At 41.6% G+C, this 13,261-nt stretch overlaps 3 protein-coding genes across 3 annotated transcripts; 1 reads left to right on the top strand and 2 right to left on the bottom strand.

The window, feature by feature from the left end:
* Nucleotides 1-1,936: 1,936 nt before the first annotated feature.
* On the bottom strand, nucleotides 1,937-5,774 carry dnaaf6 (dynein axonemal assembly factor 6; the record flags this gene model as incomplete). The annotated part of the gene is made up of 6 exons (XM_083928213.1): nucleotides 1,937-2,066; nucleotides 2,282-2,367; nucleotides 2,808-2,904; nucleotides 3,972-4,077; nucleotides 4,177-4,243; nucleotides 5,673-5,774. The coding sequence occupies 6 exons, from the start codon at nucleotides 5,772-5,774 to the stop codon at nucleotides 1,937-1,939; spliced, it is 588 nt and encodes a 195-aa protein (XP_083784339.1).
* Nucleotides 5,775-7,222: 1,448 nt separating this feature from the next.
* LOC310957584 (MICOS complex subunit MIC26-like) lies at nucleotides 7,223-8,079 on the top strand. The gene has a single exon (XM_083928211.1). It carries the CDS (start codon nucleotides 7,239-7,241, stop codon nucleotides 7,833-7,835), a length of 597 nt encoding a protein of 198 aa, XP_083784337.1. The 5' UTR covers nucleotides 7,223-7,238; the 3' UTR covers nucleotides 7,836-8,079.
* Nucleotides 8,080-8,891: 812 nt separating this feature from the next.
* Nucleotides 8,892-13,113, bottom strand: eif3f (eukaryotic translation initiation factor 3, subunit F). Its single transcript, XM_083928207.1, has 8 exons — nucleotides 12,990-13,113; nucleotides 12,483-12,553; nucleotides 10,576-10,655; nucleotides 10,352-10,489; nucleotides 10,170-10,261; nucleotides 9,843-9,979; nucleotides 9,511-9,624; nucleotides 8,892-9,058 (listed from the first exon to the last, which is right to left on the bottom strand). Exons 1-8 carry the CDS (start codon nucleotides 13,099-13,101, stop codon nucleotides 8,981-8,983), a joined length of 822 nt encoding a protein of 273 aa, XP_083784333.1. The 5' UTR covers nucleotides 13,102-13,113; the 3' UTR covers nucleotides 8,892-8,980.
* Between the last annotated feature and the right edge of the window lie 148 nt (nucleotides 13,114-13,261).

Genomic DNA, 13,261 nt, shown 5'->3' with positions numbered 1-13,261 from the left:
TGCAAGATTTTCCAGTTTTTTATTTTTCGTACTGAGCTGCTTCACTGAAGCAGTTTGAGGCAAAGGCATTTAAGTTTCCTGGGTGTGAATAGATTTGGTCACACTTCCCTGCTGGTCTTGGCGTTTTAATGAGTGACTTTAGAGTTACAACAAGTCCACTTGTCTCAAATGTTATGATGTTGCTGGCCAGACACAATTAAAGGTGAATATTATACTGTATATTCACAGATGCACAGGTTCAGACTTTTATCGCTTTCTTAATACAATGCTTACAATGCCCTATGGGTGTTGAGTTGGTCACTGATTCACTCCGTCAAAAAATATTGTTTCTAACCATTTTCCTGCTCCTATCTGTGTTGAATAAAAATTTTTTTTATCGTATTATGTAAACCAGCTTGCCTCACATTGCTTGTTCAGGTAGCAAATGAAGTAGCCCAGTTTTATGCAAAAATACATCCCAACTTTCAGCAAAAGATCATGAGGCCTCAGTAGTAGTGCCAAATCAAGTGCACATCTTCCCAAAGGAAAGGAAAAGTCACCAATCACACACACACACACACACACACACACACACACACACACACACACACACACACACACACACACACACACACACACACACACAGAGGCATGTGAGTGTTGAGAATTGTTGTGACAATTTGAACATATCCTTTGATATGCTAAATCAGCTACTTAGGAAGTACAGAGGCGAACAGGCTGGTGCTCAGAAATCAACTTGGTACACAACACCAACTTAACAAAATAGGTCACGATCCACTTCAGGAAGTTGCACATAAAGGAGAAAGAGTAGATAGAGTCTCCAGCGTCCGCTTCCTGGGCACTCACATCTCAGAAGATCTCACATGGTCAGCCAACATCAACCCTCTGGTTAAGAAGGCACAACAGTGGCTTCACCTCCTAAGAACACTCAGGGAAGTTGCTGCTCCATTAAGAGTGTCCTGAGTCTAACACATGGGATCCTGGTGTGGTATGGCAACAGGTGTGCAGCTGACAGGGTCGGGTAGAGAGTCATCAGCACGGTCCAGGAGATCACAAACACACACCTGCCTTCCCTGGCAGACATACTGTAGCTCCCACTGCCTTGGGTTCATGAGGTCAGTTTGGTTTTTAAACAATATGTAACTGCTACTGGACAGCATAGTGGCAAAAATGAAATATGATAGAGGCGTGGAGTGCAAAAGAAAATCACTAAACTGATAACAAAACAGAGCGTGAAGGTGTTGTACCTATTGGTTTAGAAAACTAAAAAGTTTGCAGGTCACAGTGAATGCCATTTACTGTAGCAATGTTGTTGAATTCCAGTGCACCCCGAGTGTGTGCACGGGCCATGTAATATTCCTAGCAGTCATGCATGATACTACTAAATTACTTTTTTCTAGTAACGCGTGATGAGTGAGGGCCCCACACAAAGAGCCTAGAGGCCCATGACAGCTTTAATCCACACTTGCAAGCAAGTGTATGTATACACATATGTTTATGTATATATGTATGTATGTTTTTATTTGATTTTTTCTGACTTCATTCTTTTTATTGTTGTTTTAATATCTCATACTAGAGATGGCCCTTATTCTAAATATCAGTTTGCAATTGCAGCTATGTGCTATGATTATACCATCCATAATAAAGGTATCAGTCCAAAATGATGGGTAAAGCTCACCTGTGGTTACCATTGACTATGTAATCAAATAATAAAGCTTTACAAGACACAATACTTCTTAGAAAACCATATTTAATACTCAGAATAAGTGGTTGCAGATGTCAAAACAGAACAAAATCAACATTCACAGAAGACAAACAGGTTATGCATATGCTGATCATTTCTCTGACCCATAATCAGTGTGCATGTCATCTCCGCTGCACACTGGTTTCAGATCTGCCTCGTCTTTTGATACTCGTTGGTTTATGTCATTCCTTTTCATTGCATGTTGATAACATCCATGGGGCGATTCATTGGTAGAGTCACCTCTAGTTCCTCCCTCTCACTGAAGAACTGAGCCTTTCCCCCGTGGCTGTGGACTGGATGTGGGAGATGAAGACCCAGTTTACTGAGGGGAAGGGAGAAGGACGGGTTAAGCTGACGGAGAGAGCACGGAGTCTGCTTCTGAGAGAGGACGGGGTTAAGAGCGGTGTGAAACAGCAATCAAAGCTCAGATCGTGATGTGAGCCTCTGATTAAAAAGGAAACGAGAGCTTTTGGCCTGCTGCTGCTCCGTCTTGAGGGGATTAAAAATTAAAGAGAACATTTTCAAAGCACCCCTTACTATTTTAGCGTCCGTAGATCAAGGAACTTTTCTTTTATATCCAGGACCACATCTGTTGCTTTAGTGTCTGGTAGTTTGATTTTCACCTAGGAGTGGGAAAAAGTCAGCGTCTTTAATATTGTACACTGTGCACGGTTCAAGGATACTGATGTTTTGCAAAACTACCTAAGGCTGTAAAAGTCTTGCCATTTCTTTCCTGGATTCTATCATTTTATGGTGAAAAATAAAGATTTGTAATATGCTATATTTAACAGTATAATAACAGTTACTCTGCCTTATCTGTGCTGCTCAACAGGTTCATTCAATGCCCCTTAACATGTTATACTGTTATAACTATAGTTTCAAGAGGTTGTATTAGCTTTGTCGATCCTCAAATGATCACGTTCTTAAAATTCATTCTCCGAAACCACACCCCACTGTTGGAGAATGTTGCAAGACTGTGTGTCTCTCGCTGTCCTGGTCCCACCTTTGTACATTGTGTTACATTAAGTGAAGTATAAAAATCCTGTGGCGATCGATCAATTACCAGCATGGCTTCACAGCACATGGAGGAGGGGTCCTTTCTGTTCAGGCCCAAGAACAGATCCTCTGTTCCCACACTCTGCTTCAGGATGATTTCATACCTGAACACAAAGGTTACGCTTCAAAATCACATCAGACAGAATCAGCAGGGAACAATGAAAGCGAGGAAGAAGCAGGCAGAAGAGAGCGCCAGCTGAGAGTGTAAAGTGTGGTATGTGATTGTGATAAATACTTCTCTACAGGCCGTCTCGCCCTCCCTTGTACTTCGATAATTGGTTTATAGAAATAGGGTAACCACGGCATGTGTCAAGTTATAATTAAATAAAGTTTTATACTTAGAAAATTGATTTAAACCCTTAAATGCAGTTTGGCTTTTTGGTTTTGAGGCTCAAATAAACTCAAAGTGAGGATGTAAGGTGCAGTCTCAGGGAGGGAACGGGTGACAAAAAAATAATCCTAAGAGGGAGTTGTCTACTTTATTCATAGAAATAAAATAAATAGAAATGACATTGCTATCGGCAGTTGAATGATCAGCTTTGATGGGCTCGTTTTCTGTGACCGGTGTGCTTTCATGCTGCATTGGTAACAGAAAATAAGCTGAACAGCGGGCTGTGTCTTACGGTCCGCCGACCCACTGCCACTGGGACCAGCTCTGCACCGACCCACTGCCACTGGGACCAGCTCTGCACTGACCCACTGCCACTGGGACCAGCTGTGTGCCGACCCACTGCCACTGGGACCAGCTCTGCACTGACCCACTGCCACTGGGACCAGCTGTGTGCCGACCCACTGCCACTGGGACCAGCCTCGGCGCCTGACCCACTGCCACTGGGACCAGCCGTGTGCCGACCCCCTGCCACTGGGACCAGCCTCGGCGCCTGACCCCCTGCCACTAACAGTCCCTCCTACTCACTCCCTGCTGCTCCGGAGAACATCTCCCGAGCATGTCCCCCCAGTGAGCTGCGACACACTTTACGGCCACCCCACCGCCTCACTGTTTGTTGTCACCATGACAACTACCAATTGCTATTTTGTTTTGTAGTCGTCAAATGACCATCTCAGTGTCCTTTCTATCCAATTCTATTTCTATGGCTCTTCCCAGTGCTTGAGCCCTTTGTATGTCAGTGAACCCTGCACTGTGTGTTTCTTTCACGGCCCGTAGTCTTACTCAGGCTGTGGCCTCGGGTCAGCAACGTCATCATACTGGGAGCCCTCAGCCACCTCTTCCTCGCTCCATATATCTTTGCTGCTCTTCTTCACACAGCCAGTTGACACTAAATAAACAGCGATAAACACACGTGCAAATTATGTTACATTTCAACAAGCCACGGTTATTTTTTAGAAGTTATGTGCGCATTCATAAAAAGCATTACCTTTTTTATCTTTTACGGGTGAGGGGCCAATGTGTCCAGGACCCAGCCGAGCACAGGCTGTCACATTCTGTTTTGATGAATTGATGTTATTGTTAGACAACAGAGTTTAGGCCTTTGTCCAAATAAATGCTGATGGTATCAAGTCATTCAATCTGTAGTTACTATAGCGTAGTTATGAGACAACAAAAATAATACTGGAGATCAAAAATTATATTTTTTTTTCTGAATTTAATACAATATCTGCTGTGGCTAATACCACTGCTGTAGTAGCATGTTTTTTAAATAACCAAGGCGCTTCAACAAAAAACCTTTGTTCAGTAAATGTTGTGGGTTTCTTAGCCATTACTTTGTAGCTAAGGATTTTCCAGAGATTCTTTGTGGGGTTTGGATCTGGACTCTGACACTTCCTCCTCGAAATGTAACTGACTTCTTTAGACACTTTGGGTTCAGTCTTTCCCCGGTCAGACACAAAACATAATGTTTCCCAAATAAATTTAACTATAGCAATGTCATGGTTTGGGGAGTGTTTTCTGCAGCAGGAGTTGGGCCTCTTGTACAGCTACATGGCAGGGTGAATGCAAATGTTTCTGGGAACCTCCTTCAGCAAAATGCAATACCTCCACTGCAGTTGTCCCCCAATCAGACTGAAAATTTCATGTAAGACAATGTCTCCCTGTCACACTGCGAAGACCAAGATCAAACCGGAGCAGTGTGAGAAACTAGTGACGTCCTGTGGGAGCAGATGTGCTGAAGTTATTCAAAGAAAGGGCCTCTACACTTCCTATTCATTTTTTAATCCTATAGCCCTACAGAAGAAGAAGAAGAAGAAGAAGAATTACTTTATTTATCCCGCAACGGGGAAATTGAATTTTTTCACTCTTATTATTAATAAAATGTTACACACACACACACACACACAGGCCCGAAATACACACATGCACAGACAGGACCTATACATGCAATTAAGGAGAGATGTTAGAGCGAGGGGGCTGCCAGTGATCGGCGCCCTGAGCAGTTGGGGGTTCGGTGCCTTGCTCAACAGCACCTCAGCAGTGCCCAGGAGATGAACTGGCACCCCACCAGCCACCAGTCCACACTCCATACATGGTCCACATCGGGACTTGAACCCAGCCAAGTCACCTATGGACTGAGCTACTGCCTATAGGTTTAAATAAGGTTTTTGTTGAAGTGCCTTGCTTATTTAAAAGAAAACCGTGCCAGTACAGCAGTGATGGTCCCAGTGGCAGTGGGTCTGCGGACCGTGGATATTCTATCAAATTCTGAACAGTAAAAAAATATATATATTTCAGAATGAATGAAGTTTCTTCTTTGTTCTCTAATTTCGATCTCCGTTGTATATAAACAAACCATTAATCAGCCATCTAGATTTTCAGAAAAGCATTATCTTAACAGGTGCACAGCATCCATCATCATAGAATTAGGCTGAATGAACTAAATGAACAACCAAAATCTGAGTAGAGTGTATAATATCTTACTTTACAGTCTTCTGCATCATCATCATCATCATTGTCTTGAGTTGATAACAAGGCAGACAGCGCCTGGAGGTTCTGGGCGGATGAGACTCCAAGACTCTCCATTCACAGCGCACTATTGTTTTACCTTTCTTTTTTTATTATCCAAAAAAAAAAAAGCTTTACTACTCACTCAGAGCGGCAACAGGTAACAATGTGAAAACTATACAATAGAAACCAGAGTTAGCCCGAGTGTGTAGCCTAATATTTTAGCTATTGAACGTTTGGGCTGTTACTGTTGACGCTCCGTTTCCCTGGAGACGACCAGGCTTCCATGGTTGCTATGGGAATCCGTGACGTCACCGACAAAGAGGTTGACAGTCAAACAAGGTTGTTAACCCCATGTTAACATGTTGTATTGTTTTTCCCTAAAATATGTTATAGGTTATTGTGAAAATAAGAAGAACAAGTGTCTACAATATTTGGTTTACCTTTTTTATTTTGTTAGGGAAATATTTTATTCACAGGCAAAAGTGTGTTCAGCCTCCAAGCCAACCTTTCCTCATTTTTTGATTGTATTTAACTTACTCTATAAATCCCTAGTTAAAAATAACAAGAATATACAATTTTTAGATAACTATGAAAACATATTTGATATACCTTCTGGCAATTAGTGAAATTTATGACTGCAAAAATTATTACATATATTTATGGGATGACAGAATGATATTGTATTAGTTACTCGTATCTGCGTATGTTGTTTTTTATTATTATACTACCTTATGAGATCTCAAGAATGTACTTTGTACATGTTTTATTCGATTTATTGACTTTTTGTATTGTATCTGTGAAGCAGCTCTTATAAACTGTGTTCTGTATTAAGGTTTGACACAATTTGTAAATTGCATATTTAAATAAAGTTCATGTTAAAAAAAATAAATAAAATAAAACAAGGTTGTTAAACTGAATAAAAAAAAAAGTCACAGGGAGGTTGTCAACAGGAGACGCAAGTTTAATAAAGCCCAGTAACAACCAGGTAAAATAAATAAATAAAGCATTAAATGAATTCTACTCAAACAATAAATTAATTATAATAATATGCAACTTAAGTAAAAGTTTTGAATTCGAAATGACACACCTTACGTATTACTGCAAAAGACAATATAATAATAATAATAATATAATAAGTGCTACATGATCAGAATATAATCACGGATACATAACGTATAGCCTAGAACTGCATTTGTATTATTGTAATGATTACTTTAATAATAATAATAATAATAATAATTACTTCTTTATCTGCAAATCAGCTGTCAAATAAAAGACTAGGAGTAAAATGGCATTAAAAGGGACACACACACCACTTACTGCTAATATATGTTTAATAACATAACAGAGCCTAGTCAATGCATTCACAGTTAATTAAAAAAAACACTTGGTAATAAACGCCATAGAAAGACTAGTTGGTGTTTGTGCTTGAAGCCAAATAAAAGTCACAAGTCAACTGAAGGGCGGCGTGATTATCGCTTCGAGTACTCGCCGTGTCCCTCCTCAGACACCGTAGTGCACACATGGCCCGAGGGGATCATGTTGAAGGTGACAGGTAGAGCAATGCCGGGAGCTGCGAGTTTGTTGCCGGTCACTGTGTCCGCTGCTGCCGGTGACGAGGAGACAGAGACGACCGCCCCTTTACTCCGGGACGAGCTGTCTCTGTACACCGCTCCTCCGCCGAAGCGTCGGTACGCGGAGCCCGAAGAAGCGGGTCAGCTGGAGCAGAGTGTCGCCACCCTCAGGGGGTTCGCGGAGCCGTACGCGGACTGGTGTCAGGGCACCTACGCCAAAGTAAAACCTAAAGTCCAAAGTGTTGTCAAGTGTGGGAATGACACCTACGACTACTTGAAGGACCCCCCGAAGGACTTCTATCCCCGGGTAGGAGTTATCGGCTTCACCGGTATCCTGGGACTGTTTCTTGCGAGAGGCTCCAGGGTGAAAAAGCTTATCTACCCGGCGGGCCTGATGACCGTGAGCGCCTCCCTCTACTACCCGGAGAAGGCTGCGGGGATCGCAAAGTCGACCGGAGACGCCGTATACGACCGCGCGGTGCAGAGCTACGCTGCCCTGGAGAGGATGGTGAAGCCCCAGAGTAAGGCTGACAAAGGCACCGACCCAGAAACTAAACCCTGAGGATCCAAGAGGGGTCCTGCAACAACTCTGCAATAAGAAACCAGCACTTCCTGAAACTGTAGATTGACATGTGTCACACGGACGCGATCGGATCTGTGTGACTTCCTCATGCCCACGTTTTGCACTAAGCTTCTCATGTAACTCAGGCCGGGCATAGTCTGTCACCAGGGGGTTGCAAGTTGAATGATTGTTCTGATTTGAATGTATATTTATGTAGAGAGTGAATTAAAAACAATCAACCGTCTCACATTAGTCTCCAGAACTTTCTTGGTTATAAACTGTCAAGTTACTCACATCAATTATTAAAAGACAAATAACCTGGTTATAGGTAAATGTATTACAAGTAAAAATAAAAATAAAAAACTCAACTTCCTTGTCTTAGTAAATTGAATATAAAGGTTTTCTACCTTTTCCAATTCAAATTCAAGCATTTCAAGGTGCATTTTAAAGCACCGCACACCTGTTTTACCACCACATTACATATTTGTATACAGTATATACATTAAACTAGATGTTATTGTGCTATGAACAATTAAATAAGGTTTCATGACAGCATTTTACAATTTAAAAGAAAACACTTCATGTTTGAAAATAGACTTGGCATCCTGTCTAAACTCAATTTCACAGTTTCATGCGCTTTTGTGTTTTCGCGGTTTTCCAGCACCCGTGAGAGCCCTAAAAATATCAGATTTTTTCGCTGTAGGTCAGATAAACCAAGCAATTTGAACACATCACCTTGGACTTTAGGAAATTCTTTTTTATTTTTTTGATGTTTTATAGGGTAAATAATGAACTTATTAGTTGAGAATGAATCAATAATGAATATAATTGGTAGTGGCAGCCCTAGAATGTCAAACGTTAGAAAAGCTACAGTCAACGGCGGTAAATATGAGCTGTCTACATGTGGCTCACGAACAGTTATTTAAAGAAAGGCAGGTTACATTAGCAACACAACCCCTCCTGTCATGTTCATTAGCCATTTGTGAGAAACTAAACACTATTTAAAAATTACAATATCACCAAAGACAATGCCTGGAACTCAAGGGTGAACAATAGGACTGTTAAACATCTTTATTTATCTCAGCCAAAAAAGAAAAAAAAAAGTGTACAAAAATTAAATATGAATCACTTCACTTGAAATCCACTCAGAGCAGCACCAGCTTCTCGTTTAGAGCAATCTGTGCTTGGGTGAGGTTCGACAGGTAGGTCACCATCAACAGGTCCTGCAACAAAGCAAACAGAGCATTTACATTTGGTTCCTATAATCTTATTCATAATGACGTAAAACAGGTCCATCTTTAAAACAGGCGGGTCCTCCTTCAATTGAGTTACAAGAAAACAAAAGCTAAGGACTACGGGGTCAGAAAGCCCGACCCCTGACTGAAGATGTAACAACTGTTCTGATGTTCTTAATGCTATGTACTCTGGACAAGTGCTAAGTAAAGTAGTATGAGACAATATGAGCCAGGAGAGCACTAAGCGGTGCCTAATTAAATGTTTCCTGTAATCGATGGGTGTGTGTGCCAGTGTGCTAAAAACAAGCCTGAGCGCAGCAAGAATGGAAGGCTGAAGGAGATGCACTAAATCCAATGATGACAAACAACCGTCAGCAGGGATTAGAAAAATCGTTCTGAACGAATGGAGTTGCAGTTATCTAGTAATGAGGAGCGCTTACGTTGATGTTGGAATTGAGCATGTTCTCGAAGTCCTCGGGTGAGATGGTGGGCACCTTGTTGACCAGGTCCATCAGGAAGCGACCCACGCTGTTATCCGCTGCCACTTTGCCAGACTGAGACGGATCGAACAGCATTAGATTTACAGCCACCATTACTTCGCAAACGATCTCTAGAGACACAATTGATTGACGAAGACTAGAATAGCTGGAATATGACCAGGGGAACAACAGCAGCGGGTACTGCTCTGTCTTTTCTTTTGACATAAAAAACCCAATGGATTAACCATATGCGATTTCAGCCATGCCATCATTCCGATCGCTCCAGTACTCACCAGCACATCGTCAATGTAAGCGAGCATGGTGGTCAGCATGTCCTGTACCCTGGCTGCAGATCCAGCCACCTGGGACAGATCAGAGGTCAGCCCCTTGGTGCGATTTGGAAGTATGCGTGTCCTCTGCAGAAGGTCCACTGGAACAAGCAGATGGGATTGTTAGAGTACAGTTCACCAACTAAGAGTCAAGTGCTGAGACAGAGTTAGAGAAATGATCTTGTCTGGTAAAATACCTTCTATTGACATGCATACAATTAATTCCCACAAAAAACCCACAAATTTCACAATCACTGAAACTTCATCTTCACTTATTGTTTGTATTCTTACCGCCTATCCTCTCAGTGTCGAAGTAGACATACTTGACAGTCAGTGGGGTGAACATCACACCGACCGTCTTTCCTGGCACACCCATCTGCGCACTGTGTTGGAGATACACAAGCACATTCAAACACATACTCTCTGTAGTTGATCACACAAAAAAAAGGTCTATGACAAGAAGATGGGCCAACCTGACGTAGGCGCGGATGCTCATCTTGCCACTCTGCAGTGCTGTATCCATGGTCAGGTGAATGGGGTTGGTGGCCTCACGGCTGTAGTACTCGTGAATGAGCACCGAGTGTTCTGTGATGTCAAAGCCTGTGGCATACCTGTTAGGACAGACGTCACTGCGGTGAGAAAAGTGTTGTTTTTTTACGTCTTTCTTTTAAATTCCAAATTTGAACAGCTGACGCACCATCCGATGATGACCTCAGTGGGTGACACTCTCTTGTGGAGCTCGTACATGTTCTTAGCGAACTCCATGTCCACAGCAACCTGTTGGCAAAGAAGATCAAATCCGACACATGACCACTCTTTAAAACATCTTCGGTCTTTAACAATGCACTATGAGACAGCCATCTAGGTCTTAAAAATGTTTTAACAAGCTCAATAACATTCACAGTGGAAAAAGAAACACATCCATTAATTCTCCCTCATGGAGAAATTCTGGACCTGGTCGCCACCACCAGAGCTCCAAATGATTCTGTTGTTCATCAAAATTAGCTACTAATAGACAGATCAGAATGGTAAGTGTAGTTAGCATCTCTTAGCTTGTAACGGGCAGTGTCTGACACAGCATTAGTTCTTGTGGAACATACAATAATATCTACTATGATGTTACAGTGTGTTTTTGCTCCCTGTACTGACATGTCTGAACTGCACTGTAGGTTTTTTGGTTCCTTTTGATTGGTTTTCAAAGTTCTGACACACCAAATCTAGATTACCCGGATTAAGTGAGAATCTCAGATTTTAGGGAAGTGCGCAGACATTTCCCCCTTTAGCAGAGGAATGTTAGAACACCTTTCCAGTGACACACATTGCACAAATACAAGCCAGTATAGTCACATTCAAACATTTTAGGGGACATAAAAATACGATCTTCCAGTGGAGGAGAACTTTAAATTAGGATAAGTAACTTTTGAAGGACACATATGGGAATTCAGGTATTGTGCAAGAAGTGTTACAAAATGTCCTGCAGGTCAAACCAAGGTCCTCCATTAAAGTTGTAAGATGTCCCGCAGTAAGGAGCGCTACCACAGGTCCTTCACTCCAACAGCAGTCAGACTTTTCAATACAAAAGTAACACAGCTGCTTTCTGTATACATCACCTACACAGTATCCTGAGCAATAACCTGTTAAATTTAATAATAATATTATATTCATTTTCATTACATATACTTTTGTTTTCATACTAGTTTTACAATGTTACACACCATGAGTGTATTAGTTTTGTTGTAGGTACAATAATAATCTTTTCAATAATTCTGTAATGCATACAGAATTTACATATGTTTGTTTGATTCTAATGTATAAGGCTTTATTATATTTTTAACTTGTACAACTTTATTCTATGGTTATTTCACTTTACATCATCGTATTTGTATCTTGTTGAGTTTTCATCGCTCAGTCACTTTATCCTTTGCATCCTATAAACCAGAGCTACCTTATAGTGTGGATTTCCCCAGTGTGGGATCAATAAAGTAGATATTCATCTCTTTATCTTGCAGTACATATTTACCTTATGTAGAACAAGATCATGTAGGATTTTGAATTCTAACGAAGCACATTGTCACAACTATACAACACTTTAATAAACTAAGTGTGTCTGTCTTTGTCTCTCTCTGTCCATCTGTCCATCTTTTCTCTCTCTCTCTCTCCTTCTCTTCCTCTCTCTGGTGCAGACAGATGTCCGTCCTCCACAGAGCTGGGTCTGTCTGACGTTCCTGTCTGTTATAGTGAATGTTTTTGTTGCCAATGTACTCTACGGGGGAATTGTTGGGTCTATGTTTATCATAAATAAGTCATAGAGTGTGGTCTTTACCTAGTTTGTAAAGTGTCCTGAGATAACTTCTGTTATGATTTGGCACTATAAATAAAATTTAATTGAACTGAATTAAACAGTATCTCACTCATAACATATCACATTATAGACTTGCGTGAACCATGTGTAGATCACTACAAAGGACAATCGTTAGTAGTCCATATAGTATGAGATTGGTGTGACTTAAATGCTGTAGTGCCACAATTTCCCTTTAATACTCTGATAGTATGTTCATTTAATAACCCATCATTTAACGCATGCTGTGAGTAAATAAGACATACCTCATCTTCAGACTCGTTGTGGGGGACAGAGAAGCAGTTGGTCACCTCAATGGAGTGCTTGTCAATAGTACCTGAGAGGGACAAATGGGACAAATGACGCATTATTATTTACCTAGCCGCCAGCGCATTGTTAGCTAGCAAACAAGAGGGCAAGTTACCAACGAGGCTAAAATCATGGCGAACTACCAGCAACGACTTAAACCAACGTTTATAATTACTTTCAATACTGACTGGTAAATGTCAAAGCAGTAAATAAATAATGTTTTAGGAAAAGTTAGATGACTTAGAGAGTCAATGGTTGCATCTGTGTGACCATTTGAGCGAACAGCCAGCTGTTACAAGAGATGCTGCTAGCTTAGCTAACTTAGCTAACTATCGCTAGGTTAGCTGCTACTGGACTGAACCAGGACAACATGCGTTAGCAGGGAAGCTAACGTTAGCCGGCTAGCCGCCCGCTGTTTTAATAGAGGGCCGTCCACCCAACAAATATGCCGGGTGTCTGCTTACCCAACAGGGTCCCGATCACACGACTCGCTCCCTCATTTCTTCTCTCGTAAGAGTCGCAGATAGAAGCGAGAACGACGGGGTGAATTTTCACCACTGGCCCGTACACCGACATGTTGGAAAGGGAGGACTCACGGCCGGCTCCCGTGAACACATATAGCACCACCTAGAGGCCGGCGGCCGAACAGCGCTCATTGAACGTGAGGCTAATTATAATCAAGTCATTGATACAATTGGTGAAACAATGGAGCATGTGACTGTATCTGATATCTGCA

The sequence above is a fragment of the Echiichthys vipera genome (assembly GCF_963691815.1).
Source record: "Echiichthys vipera genome assembly, chromosome: 15".
Taxonomy (NCBI): domain Eukaryota; kingdom Metazoa; phylum Chordata; class Actinopteri; order Perciformes; family Trachinidae; genus Echiichthys; species Echiichthys vipera.
This window is presented reverse-complemented; position numbering and strand designations above follow the sequence as displayed.

Coding starts and splice junctions, on each gene's coding strand:
- LOC310957584 (XM_083928211.1), top strand. CDS start 7,239: ATGTTGAAGGTGACAGGTAGAGCAATGCCGGGAGCTGCGAGTTTGTTG.
- eif3f (XM_083928207.1), bottom strand. CDS start 13,101: ATGTCGGTGTACGGGCCAGTGGTGAAAATTCACCCCGTCGTTCTCGCT. Junction 12,554..12,989: donor TGTGATCGGGACCCTGTTGG/GTAAGCAGACAC, acceptor TGTCCCTCTCAG/GTACTATTGACAAGCACTCC. Junction 10,490..10,575: donor ACTGAGGTCATCATCGGATG/GTGCGTCAGCTG, acceptor CTGTCCTAACAG/GTATGCCACAGGCTTTGACA.